Source organism: Mytilus trossulus, chromosome 2 (assembly GCF_036588685.1).
Source record: "Mytilus trossulus isolate FHL-02 chromosome 2, PNRI_Mtr1.1.1.hap1, whole genome shotgun sequence".
Classification (NCBI taxonomy): domain Eukaryota; kingdom Metazoa; phylum Mollusca; class Bivalvia; order Mytilida; family Mytilidae; genus Mytilus; species Mytilus trossulus.
This window is the reverse complement of record NC_086374.1, coordinates 38065114-38079209: the sequence shown is the minus strand read 5'-3', so window position 1 is coordinate 38079209 and position 14096 is coordinate 38065114. Positions and strand designations below refer to the sequence as shown.

Below are 14096 nucleotides of genomic sequence, written 5' to 3'. Positions count from 1 at the left end.
ATAGAGAGATTTTTAACCACCTCCCTTGTCAGAACACTCTTCCTACTGCAGTTTAGGAGATACAAGACAATATTTCTGATCTTTTAAATAGCCCAATTTTTAGTCTTTGTTGCCATGTTGGTGAATTAATCATAATATAGTTCACTAATCCCAAATTCAAACCAACACATACTAGGATTCCTCAGGTCAAATTTCATTAAATCTAAAGTTCAGTAATTGTTAAATGAAGATCTTCATATACTGATTATTGGCTTAAATTATCAGAGGTCCAAGGATCACAACTCTGCCTAAAAAAATATAGAAAAATGTAGAAAAACAACAAAAATGTGTTATATTTCTGTATTTATATGACATTAACAAGATTATAAAACATAACAATGAGTATTAATTCAGTGAGGGGATGTAATTATCTGTCCATGACATTTCTATACTCGGCCATTTTGTTTGTAGACAAAGTTTTATAGGAGATGTATCTGTTATAATCTGGACTTCTAATTCTTCTGGTAAAGTGGCTGTTCCAACAAAGTATTTCACCTGAAATATATGGGAAAATAATTATTACATAGTGTTATGTCTGAAAATAATGAATTCATCCTTCTCAAATCTGCCATCAAAAATATTTAGAACCAATGAAATGCTCTGTTGTTGTCTGTTATGGATTTCAAGATATTTCCAGAAAATTCTCAAAATCACAAATTATGTTCTCATTCTGAATATGCATTTGAATTGTCACTCGATGTTATACTGTCTTCAATCCAAGTGTTTAAACTTAATATTGTGTCCTTATTTCAAATGTCTAAACTGTATTAATTTGTAAGTCAAAGTGTGTAAACTGCATACATATTGTGTTGTTAGTTCAAGTGTCTAAACTGTATATTTTGTTCATAGTCCAAGTGTCTTAAAAACTATATATTGTTTCTTAGTCCAAGTGTCTTAACTAGATAGTGTAGTTCAAATGTGTAACATGAATATTGTATGTTCTCTCTTTTTTTTTACATTAATGATTCTTATTTAAAATGTGTAACCAATCTTTTTATTCAAAAGTTTTATATCTTCTATTACTTATAAAATTATTATGTTACCTTAGAATTTAAGCATGATCTAGGGATACCATTATAATGGTATAATTCAAATGTATTTGGAGTGTCCTTGATGACATCCCCAGGATAAAACTCCTCCATAAAACAGTGCATTGTAATTATACCAAGACTTTCTGAATCTAGCTTGCTGGTCATGATATCTACACTGTAAATATAAATACAATGAAAAATATCATGAGTTCCTGCACTGATGATTCAAGTATATACCTGTATTAACTACAATCTCAAACTGTATATTTAAGAATTGAATGCTTCTTTTTGTAAATTTATTGGGTGGTAAAAGCGTTGACCGAAGTACATTTTGTATGAAGCGCGGAAGCGCTTCATTCTAAAAATGTACGCACGGTCAACGCTTTTACAACCCTATAAAGTTTCAAAAAAAAGTATTCAATACTTATAATTACATTTTTTTTAGCTAAAATCATGAAAACACGATTTTTATCCAGTTTTATTTAAATCACCTGTGCACTTTTTTGTGGGACCTCGTGTCATCATGCATGATAAATGTTATTGTCTGATGCAATTGTTTACAGAATAACATGTTAGCCAATCAGAATAACGCATTATAATGAAACTTACATCTAATGTAATTATAAGAGCATACAAATAAAAATTATGATTGCATTAAAGCTTTAACTAAAAATTGTTACTCTTATGAGTCTGAACTGCTCATCTGGAAAAAATTAAACCATATTGATATTAGAGTCCCTGATCAGAAAAATTGAAGAAACAAGAATATGTCCATAGTACACAGATGCCCCTTCCGCACTATCATTTTCTATGTTCAGTGGGCTGTGAAATTGGGATAAAAACTATAATGTGGCATTAAAAGTAGAAAGGTCATATCATAGAGAACATATGTACTAAGTTTGAAGTTGATTGGACTTGAACTTCATCAAAAACTATCTCGACCAAAAACTGTACCCTAAAGCTAGACAGACAAACAGACACACAGACCAGAAAACATGAATCCCCAAAAGTTTTCCACATCTGGTTCAGAGCAAACTGTGTGCACACACTTCCTTCAAGCACCATGGTTTTGATGATTCATTGATTGAGCTACTATATTTTGTTTAATGTACAGTGGCATCTGGGTTTTTAACATTGCAGTTGAACAAAAGAAATCATAATGAAAATTACCACTTTTTTTAAAATTTAACCTTCATTTTATAAACTTAGAAATCCAAACTAAATATGTTAATATGCTGTCACATTGGACCTATGAGATTTGAGCACTTACTATTCTTTTTCAGATACAAGGTCTAATGCACTCATCAAATCTCCTAATAATGATGTAGAAATAAAACCATTACCTGAAATAAACACAATAATGAAATTAGAATTTAAATAATAAAAACAATCAGTAAACTGTCTACATTCCCATTTACTACTATTAACATTTGTGATGATATTTTACAGCAATTGAATCTTATGTAGATTTTATGTCCAGAAAAGTGTTTTGGTGGTATGGAATAAAACAATTAAAAAAGATTGATTAAACCTCTATAAACATTTGTTTATCACATAAAGAACTGAAAATGTTTAAATTAGTTCAGGCAATATGCATGTTTTAGGAACTCATGACATAATTTTTCGGATCCAGCATTAATATGTTATTCTGAAATGGTTTTTGGACTGAGGAATAGCACATCTGTTGACTGACTTACCTTCAGGGTCAAATCTTTGAAATATATGTCTGGCACTCGACTGAGAAGATTCATTTATTATTAAATTTTGATCCTACAAAAGAAACTTTGACATCAGACAGTAACTCAACAATACAAATTAAACTTATAAAGTATAATGCATTGTTTTCTGCCTAATCATCTAACACATACTTATTGTCTTAATATGAGGTGTCTTTTTCCCCTGCATCATAGAATGAGTATTTGTTAGATGTCTTTGTCCATTATAGTGTAAATGCACACATGTAGCATTATTGACATTAGTATGTGACATCTTTTTTTCACACAGAAATATTGATTTCTTTAATACCTTCATCTATATTATAAATAACAAAATTGTCAAAATCAGGAATATACATTTCAAAGTAAAAATCTGCTCCTCTACAGTGCAGTAACTATTGTTGATTTCAAGTAACTTGCATTCCAGATAAATTTGAATTATGATAAAAAAGAAAATCTTCCAAATTTTCAGTGATTTGTTTATTAACAGCCTTTTCCACATATTACTTTCCATTAAATGAGATGCAACCATTAATGTTAAATCATGATTTCCATAATCTGGTTGGTTGATTGTAAAGTAATGGTAACTGGTCATCAGGTCATAAGACAATAAAACTTAAGTCAACACACATTCCTTACATCAATTGAGTAGAGGATTAATTGTTAGACGCTAATGTTTACAAAATTTTTGGTAACCCATTTTCAGTGAAATTTGTTTCCAACAGGTTAGAGAACAAGAATATGTCCTAAGTACACGGATGCCCTATCCACACTATCATTTTCTATGTTAAATGAACCCTGAAAATGGGGGGAAATCTCTAATTCAGCTTTAAAATTAGAAAGATCATATCATAGGGAACATGTGTACTAAGTTTCAAGTTGATTGGACTTCAACTTCTTCAACAAGAGTGCACAAGCTGAAATGTCTCGCCTTCTTTACTAATCATTGATATTATGTTGATAGTCCTAAACATAAAGCTTTATAGCAACTATCAAATAAACTCAACATTAACCAAGAAAACTAAACATTGATCAATGAACAATGAAAATGAGGTCAGATCAGATGTACCATGCCAGGCAGACATGTACAGCTAACAACTCTTGATACAACAAATATAGGTGAGCTATTGCTTATAGTTTAAGAAAAACAGACCAAAACACAAAAACTTAGCACTGAGCAATGAAGCGTGAAAATGAGGTCAAGGTCAAATAAAACCTGCTCCACTAACATATAGATCATAAAATATTTCCGTACACCAAATATAGTTGACCTATTGTATATAGTATTAGAAAAAAAGACCAAACTAAAAAAATTAACTTTGACCATTGAACCATGAAAATGAGGTCAAGGTCAGATGACACCTAACAGCTAGATTTGTTCACCTTACAATGATTACATACACCAAATATGGTAGACCTATTGCATACAGTATGAGAAAAACAGACCAAAACACAAAAACTTAACTATAACCACTGAACCATAAAAATGAGGCCAAGGTTCGATGACAACTACCAATTGGACATGAACACCTTACAATCCTTCCATACACCAAGTATACTAGACCTACTGCTTATAGTATCTGAGATATGGACTTGACCACCAGAACTTAACCTTGTTCACTGATCCATGAACTGAGGTCTAGGTCAAGTGAAAACTGTTTGAAGGGCATGAGGACCTACCAAGGTACACACATACCAAATATAGTTATTCGATTCATTTATTTTCGTGGGTACCAATTTTCATGGATAGAGGAAAATTACATGTTCGTTGATATTTAATTTCGTGGTTTTGTCAAAGTCTGCATACAAACCTATAGAAAATATGTTATTCGTTGAACATTTAATTTCGTGGTTCACCTGTACCCATGAAATCCACGAAAATTGGTATCCAATGAATAATAATGAATCCACAGTACTTATAATAAGAGAATTTCACATTACAAAAAATCTGAACTTTTTTTCAAGTAGTCACTAAACCATGAAAATGAGGTCATGGACATTGGACATGTGACTGACAGAAAGTTTGGAAGATGAGGCATCTATATACAAAATATGAAGCATCTAGGTCTTCCATCTTCTAAAATATAAAGCTTTTAAAAAGTTAGCTTACGCCGCCACCACCGCTGCCGGATCACTATACAAAATGTACCTATGTCAAGCTTTCTGCAAAAGTTGCAGGATCGACAAAAACTTTAACCAGAAGTGGGACAGAAGGACGGATGAATGAACAAATTGATGGAAGAACGAATGAACAGAGGGAGGAACGAATGGTTGCACAGACCAGAAAACATAATGCTTCAAAGTTCAAGTAAACATCCGGTTTTAAATTAGAGTCTCATTATATTTGCAAGTGATATACTAAAACTTTTATTCATCTATATTGGCTTGAGAAAAATAAAAATAAGCCTAGAAATAATGCTCCTTAGAGAGTTCTTTAACAGAATTTTTATGTAATAACTTTTGGAAAACAATACAGTTAGATGTGTTTTATTTACTACCATCCAAACTCTCCTTAGAAAATTCTTCCTCAACAATGTTGAAGGTGAATACTTACTTTAGAAAACAATACAGTAAGATGTGTTTCACTCCCTAGCGTCCAAATAGGAAATCTTGGATTCTTTAAGTACCAACCAACCTACAAAAGTTGTATACATATTTAAGAACATGATGCTCATAGGTTCACATTCTCAGCAATTGAGTCCAACATTTAAAAAAACTGAAAGTTATCATTTTGTAGTTCAGTTAACTGACAGTAATCATGCTGTTGTTCATTTTACTGACAGCAATCATGTTGTTGTTCAGTTTACTGACAGTAATTATGGTGTTGTTCTGTTTACTGGCAGTTATCATGATATTGTTAATTTTACTGAAAGTAATCTTGCTGTTGTTCAGTTTACTGACAGTTATTATGATATTGTTCTGTTAACTTAGCTGTTCCATCAAGTAACCACAAGCACACACATTATTTTAAGTTAATCTGTGAACAGCAATGGAATCATTTGTCTTTAATTATATATATTGTGTTGTTATCAAAATTATGAAATATTGCATGGTGTTCTCTTTTTAAAGGGGTTAACTTTACTAATTTCATGATTTCTGAATATATGTTGCATCAAATTTTACATTTTACTATAAGATATTATTATTACTCCCATCCATCAAAATAAAAAATAATGTATATTTTTTCAGTTAATCTCATAATAATTTAATTTTGGATGTAACACATCTTCTGATTGGCTAGCGTTATTTTGTAATCAGCCCATAGACATAATTTAGTCATGTGACCGTGACGTCATCAACGTTTTTTCATGGTTTTCCAAGGTCTAAAATGGAATTTACAATAAATTATAAGAAATGACTGTACAAAATGTAATATTTGTTCTGTCTATTCGACATAACATAAAAAATGTGGTGCACACTGTTTAATAACCCTCTACACACGTTATTCAGTGTGCACCAAGAGAGTAGGTTCAGTAAGACCCCTTTTTGGCCCTGAAATATAGCAGTTTTACAAAATTGTTTAAATGTAAACTTTTAGTTATTTTTGGGAAAGTATAATGCCTCAGCTACATAAATATGGGCTGTTTTTGGCATTACAATGCACTTTAATCAGGTACTTACATCATTAAGTCGTGCTTAATTACTGAAATCGACACAATTTCAGCATTTTAGTTAAAATTTAAGACGGTTTCTGTCTTCTATGAAAGTGGCCGCATTTGTGTTCATTCTTGATATTGAAATATAAATTGTGTTTTATGATAATACATAACATATATAAAGGTCGAGGATGAACATGGATGCGGCCACTTTCATTTTTGACAAAAACCATCTGAAAACTTACAGTTTTTGGCATATTTAATAGATATTTCATATCTAACCTAGAATCGGAGCATTTTTTATGAGTGAATCAGTTAAAATCTTTCACAAAAAATAATTGAATCAATTGGAATAGACATATAAGTGTTTAAAAAGTGTCCAAAATCTTTCGTCAGATGAACTTGAAATTTGAGGCTAAAACGAGCCCTCATCGGACCTACTCCTTTTTAATGTTATTTCTTCATAGACTGAAAAAATATTAGTCATTCCTAAAGTATAAAGGTTATGTCAATGAGACAGCAACCCAAAGACACAAAACTGAATTTGCATATAGAAGTGTGCTTATTGTTAAATGACTACAATGAAATCTTGATTTTTTATATTCATTAACTCTGAAGTTTGATTACTAAGAAAGAATACTGTAAATGGTTCTACAAGGCTAGTGTCTCGTGACCAACTGAAACATTTTGTATCGCTACATTTTTTTTTATATCTAAATTATATTTGAGTTGTATGAATTGTTTGGTAGGTTTTTCTAATCAACACTTAAACTAGAAATGAATTGTAATAGTAAAACGGATTGCCCTCGATTGATTTTTGTTTGTTAATGACTGCTGTCTTCTAAAATACATGAGGTAGAACAAATGTATATGTAATGATGATGTTTATACAATTTACAAACCTCACAATAACGCATATATTCCATTAATGTTAAAAATCCTATAGTAGACTGCCTTGGAATGCCACGTAATTCTGAAACAAAAGATTTAAACCTTCACATGCTGTGTAGAAACCTGTATATAGTTGAACACAGTATGATGAATTATGGCTTTCTGTGTTTACAGTGTTGTTAGGTGATAGTCTCAATAATTTTTAACCAAAATCTCTTTTATTCACCTATATTATTAATCTATTATATTGTTTTATGTATTTATTGGTATCCCTGTACCTTAGTAATCATTTCTTGTATTTAATTTGTATAAAAAATTAAGGTAGATAGGGGGGTCTAAATAAATATCCATAGAATTTGTTTACCAATTTGTCAGAAAACACCTTATCGCTATTTGTCTGACATTAATGGATATCACACAGGTTCCCGTAATATTTTGACGGCATAAAACAAAAACCTGATGCCACAATGGAAAAGTGATTGTTGTTTGCGTCAAAAGTTCAAGCTGTAGGGTCAGCCAAGATTAGCGATAAGGTGTATGGAGTTCATGTCATGCTGTTTTCAAAATATAACAAAAACTTGGGTTTACAAGGCTTTTGCATGCTACAGGTTGTACAAAATTGTCAAGTTTTGTATAGATTATTCATGGAAAACCCAATTGTGAGTGATAAAATGAAAACTATTCCATAGAATTTCAAGATAAAATCTGAGGAGATAGGTCAAATAATATGCTTTCAGATGAGAAAAAGAAAGAAAATGGGTCACCAGACTTGTTTCCCTGTAACATTATTAAATAGGTGAATTCACAACACTTTCTATCATAAAGGTTACTTTATCTGAGTTTAAATCAATCAATCAATTCACATTACCGTTTCACTTCCTGACACATGTACAATGTTACTTACTTAAACCTGAGATGTCTTTATCATTATCCCATACATTGGTTACAGCTTTACCACTCAGCAATAAGTTAATCAGACTTTGGCTGTATAATAAAAAGAATTCATGGTATTGTCAGAGAATCACTATTTTTAATTGCAATGTTGTTTTTTTCTCTTTTCACAGATTACCAACTGAACTATCAACTATAACACATCATCAAATTATAGAAACAAAAGAAATAGTATCAAATATCCTTACATTCAATAAAATTTGTTTTACTGTACCCACGGGCATGACCTGTAGATTGTCTATTAACTGTTCAAATAATTGTGTAATTGTGTGTCTTAACCTGGCATGACCATGTATATTATCTAATATTTATACACTTTTGTTGTGATTCCTACCTTAACCTACCGAATAGTAAAACTGATCAACTCGTTATAAATACATGTACAAGTAAAAAAAATCAGCTAAGTGATTATGCAATGTCCTCAGAAGAAAATCATTGTAATCAGACGCTCAGTTAAATGTGTGGATGAATAAAGTCGCTGTTGTATTTTTTTCATTTGATCACCGATAATCCTCGATCGTTTTTAAAATCTTGATTTCCCTTGTCAGTTGCCATTTTTATTTACCTGTGAGACTTGTAAATCAAGAAACATTGCTATGGAGTCAGTTAGCCAGCAAGATTTAGCAATTTTCAAAATTCTTTGGCGACTTAATCGTCATTTGCCAGCAAGATTATGGCCTGCATGTATATTGTCTATAAACTTTTGTATATGTGTAACCTTACCCGCCATGACCATGTATATTGTCTATAAACTGTTCCCCTGGATCTTCTACTTCATTCTTTATTTGTTCTATGCCCTGAAAAAATGTACTTGTGCTTTAATTCCAGTCTTCACACTGAACGGCAGCCCAAGCTTGTAAATTGCTCTCGGGCCTGTTAAAATCATATCTACAGGCCAACAGAATCTAACTAAAAAATTTCAAAAATTGAGTTCTGGGCCTGTTGATTTAGCAGTACACTGTGAAGACTGAATTCAATCAACAGTTTGTATAGAAATCACAACACTATATGACTGTTTCTTTGAAAATACTTCTAATCATAATGATTCAACTAAAAATGCCAACAGTGAACACCAAATTTTTTTTATGTCAATCTGGACATATTACATCTATATTGGAAATTTGATGTGAAAAATATTTCGTAAAGATGTAAAGATACCACTCAAATCAATTCAAATACCAAAGCTATATACAATCAAACACTATTTTCACAAGAAATGAAATATATGAGAGATAACTCCTTGAAATTTTAAGTATTCAAACAAATTTTTTTACAGAAAACTTCCTTGAAAGCAAAGTGAGTAATCTGAATGAATCATTATTTCAGGATGTTTGTGTAAGGACAAATCTTGGTTTCAACAAGGGCAGTTTTTCATAAAGATTTCGACCAATTCATTCATCTCACAATCAATACACCATATTTAAACAGGAAAAGTCAGGAACATGTGTGATACATGTTTAGTACTAACAAAGAACATACTTTTATAAAAAAGAAGAAGATGCGGTATGATGGCCAATGAAACAACTCTCCACAAGAAACCAAATGACACAATAATTGACAACTATAGGTTACATGTAAAGCCTTCAACAATGAGCAAAACCCATACTACATAGTCAGCTATAATAGGCCACTGAACAAGTTTTAGCGGAAAGAGAAAATTTCTTAAAAACCTGAATAACAAAATGGAATATAAATATCAGAATACTAGTATATGTAAGAGACACACCTTAGTTAATATTATGGAATATAAATACAGCACAACCCCAAAGGTCTCCTGAAACATTGATAGCTTGGACTTAACATAAGTTCTCAAATCATCTTCATTCTCACATTTGGTGCATCTGTAAAATAAAACTTACATAATATTAAATGTTTTCTACAAAACTAAAATGTACAAATAATCTTAGCGTAATGTTCACAACTTTAGAAAGAAGATAGTACAACTGGGAACATAATCAAAACATATAGAGACATGTATATATAACAAGAAAGTCAAGATGTTTCCATAGATTAATTCAATCACAATATTAAAATGTATTGCTCAACATTCATGAAATAAAAAAGAATATCTAACATAAGTCACATCACATAGACTGGTACCAATAGTTCATCAAAGGTAAATAGACTGTTGTCTGCTCTATGGTTGGGTTGTTGTCGCTTTGACACATTCACCATTTCCTTTCTCAATTTTATAATATTTCAAAGAAAGTTGATTTTATCTATGTGGTTTTCTGCTGAATTTTTGTCTACTTTTACTGACCTTATTTGCTTGTCTGACCAAAGGTATATGAGTCAGCTAACTAGACAACCTTGTAGAAATGTTGTAGCTATTTCTTTTTCAATTTGGACTTAAAGGAAAAGTATAAGGTACCAGATTTCTTTCAGAAGAGTCCAGTGACTCTTGTGACTGGACTCTTAATTTTGACCATGGTTAGTCCACAATTATAAAAAAAAAAGTCAAAGTTTTAACACTACTGTTGACTCATCACTCAAATATACTGGTCAAACAAAAAGGGGGAAATTCAGATTAACCCTTTCCTCCATTGAATTTTTTTTTTGCATACTTGATTCGCATAGGATTTTTCAATAAAATTCTGATAATATGCTTTAAAGTATCAATGCATTGTGAAAAACAAATATTTCATCAAATAAATTTAAGTCAGATATTCTTATGATATTCCTTTTCATATTGGATACAAATTTTATTTAGTCTACTCCAGACACTTTGTAGTCAAAGTGTTTCAACTGAGGTACTACACAGGCGTCAAACGGCGTCATTATGGAGTAAAGGGGGTGGCGTCAAAAGGTGTCACTATGGAGGAAAGGGTTTTAAGATGGCTGATTTCATATTTTATAATAAAACAATGATTCTTGGCTATTATATATGCATAAATAAACCTAGCTCATACAATCTTATTGCAGAATGGAACTCTTTTGTTTAGTAAACATTGAGTTCTCAATAATATTAAACATTCAATGAAAAGAAGTTTTTTTTTATAGTTATAAAAGATCAACAACAGTCCATTAGCATACCTCTTACATGTACCATAACACATTTTGATTCTGTATAATTACAAGTACATATTATTTATTCAAATTTTAATTTAAATTACCTTATTCTAGTATGGAATAAGTCTGCATCTAATTTAGGACGTTTGGCACAACTTTCGCCGTTTTTCGTCTCACTGTTTTCCTTTGATGTACTACAACTTTCATCTTTATTTGTATCGTCGTCATTTTTATCATCCTCTAAGTAGATTACGGAAAAGACACCAGATTTAGATGAAACTTCCAACATGATTTCTACTAGGGCTGATCCTAACAGTTCATTAGCCTTTTCCTCTGTAAAAAGATGGACATTTGATTTGTAGTTTGACATTTGCCCTGAATTTTAGTAAAGTAATTTTGGATGAAGAACCTCTACTTTATCTTCAGTGAGTGTCATGTATTATTCAGTATTTATTTCATACAAACTATTTTTAAGAAATAGGGCCTTTTTTTTACAATACTCATTATACATTGTAGGTCTGAAATTCATTCAAACGTTGATCTTATACAGGCTGAAAAAAATCATTTCCTTTCATTTTGCATGAAAACAACATATATATATAATAAAATTTTTAAATTCGCAAACTATATTTCACATCAAATAACAACAGTTCATTAAAATATTGTCACTAGCGCTTTCATGCCTTCTGGTAATCTTCAGGCGGCGTTTTAACAATGCCCTTGACGACACTGCTGTTGGTAACGTTTATTACGTTATATATATATGATGTATGAAAGAGCGATTGCTGTATTAAAGCAACATTAATTTTTAGAATTATCAACTCGGCCTGCCTACAAAACCAAATATGACAACAACTTGCACTGAACTACAGGCTCTCTTGGTTTGGGACAGACAAATAAAGAATGAAGATGGATTAAACATGTGCGATTCAACTTTTAGTTTCCAGCTAGGACTTACAGCCAATGATGAAAAATTCTAAAATGAAGGGCATGTTAACGTTTCTCTCTTGATCATGTGAATGTTTATTTAAAAGAAATCTTATATTTTTGCTCTATTCATAGTATTTTCAGATTATAAAAAGCTCATCATAGTAGTCAAAGGATTTTTTGCTTGCTGACTTGGGCTTTAACCATGTTACATGTAACTGTGAATTCAAGTTTATATCTAAATCTATTTCTTAAAACACTCCGTAAATTCATGGCTTTTGAATGCTTTTACACTAGTAATTTTTGGGGGTCCTTTTTAGCTTGCTGTTCAGTGTGAGCCAAAGCTCTGCGTTGAAGACCATACTTTGGTGGTATAATGGTTTACTTTTATAAATTGTGACTTGAATGGAGAGTTGCAATTGTCTCATTGGCACTCAACATACCTCATCCTTTAATTTTATATCTACTTATTTGTCTACATGAAACTTTTATTTATTTTCTTAATTCTTACAAAGGTATAAATTTTGCTTACCTGTTAATGTAGATAAATTATCGACAGGATTCTCAGTAAACAGAGCTTGTCTTATTATGTAACCTTGAACAGGTGCAATAACTGCACATGGACCTCCATCGAATTGTACCAATGCTGTTGGTTCATCTTCACTAAATACAAATCCTGAAAATAAACTAGAGTAAATGAAAAGAAATGTAAATATATTATATATAATCTGTGCTTTTCCTTCACGTCACATATATGCTCAACCGTAAAACTTGAAATTTCATTTCTGCATAAATGAAATTGCTATTCATCTGTAGTGGCTTATGTTTAATAGCCAAATTAGTTATTCAAATGCTGTTTACCTGGCATTTGAATGTTGTAATTCTTCATTTTAACTCTGATTGTGTAAAAAAAAACCATGAAAACAGCTAGAAATATCTACATTTTTGTATCTTCTGCACTCAGTCATATCTTTGACTATAATATATGTATGTGTTTTTTGCCCTCTGAGAAGAGATTAACCTGCCCTTTTCAAAAGCTGCAAGAAAAACAACTTGGTGTACATGTATATACAATTTAAAAGATAGAATTTTTCAGTAATATTACGTTACATTGATGAACAAAAATAAAAACAATCTCCTTTAAAACAATATTTGTAAAGCATGTCAATATATCTTGTACATAAATGTTTTAAAAAAAATATATGCCTGTTATTACATGGATAGGTCAGTTTGGGTTTTTCTGACAGGACCTGTTCCAGTGTCCAGGTCCAGCTAAATATTTTTGAGGATACAGTGAAATCATATGGACCTGCTGGGTTTTCACAAAGCACTTTTGAAGGCGAGTCCAGAGACTCATGCATGATTTAAGGCCATAAGGCATCATAGGGGGTCTTACTCAACATAATTATGACATCTTGCAAGACGTCATACATGTAATTATTTGGGGTAAGAGAGATTAAAGAGTAATTATTTGGACTAAGTCTAAGAGAGTCCCAATTGTGAAAAGTGACCAGAAGAAATTGTACTGCTATATAATTTATTGTGTAAGTCATCAGTTACACGATATCCCATATCAATATAGTGAATAAAAAATGCAAAGAGTCAGTACTTGAATTACATTCGAACGTCTAAACCTAGTTTCACTTTTGTTTTTGTTTTGACACACTCTGAACATAAATACCCTGTGTCCATCTTTTAAACACTTCATCTTTGATATCTGTTCCCCATATAATGTTTTTTAATGTCATCAACGTGTCTTCGTCGAGTTTTCCTGATGTGGTAGCCATGATAATCACTAATGTTTGAGACTTTCATGAAAATAAATCTGTCAAAAATTATGCTGAAAATTTGGCATCCATATTGTTGACATCAACGTCACTTTGATGCTTTACTTCAGAGCTATTGTAAAATGACTTAATTTTAAGCGCTTTTGGGAT

The 14096-nt window shown here is 31.3% G+C and overlaps 1 protein-coding gene across 1 annotated transcript; it reads right to left on the bottom strand.

The window, feature by feature from the left end:
* Positions 1–325: 325 nt before the first annotated feature.
* On the bottom strand, positions 326–14056 carry LOC134707153 (ubiquitin carboxyl-terminal hydrolase MINDY-3-like). Its single transcript, XM_063566692.1, has 12 exons — positions 13841–14056; positions 12692–12835; positions 11337–11565; positions 9950–10064; positions 8947–9020; positions 8177–8256; positions 7284–7354; positions 5340–5420; positions 2768–2840; positions 2341–2413; positions 1083–1245; positions 326–534 (listed from the first exon to the last, which is right to left on the bottom strand). The coding sequence occupies exons 1-12, from the start codon at positions 13944–13946 to the stop codon at positions 385–387; spliced, it is 1359 nt and encodes a 452-aa protein (XP_063422762.1). The 5' UTR covers positions 13947–14056; the 3' UTR covers positions 326–384.
* Positions 14057–14096: the final 40 nt, after the last annotated feature.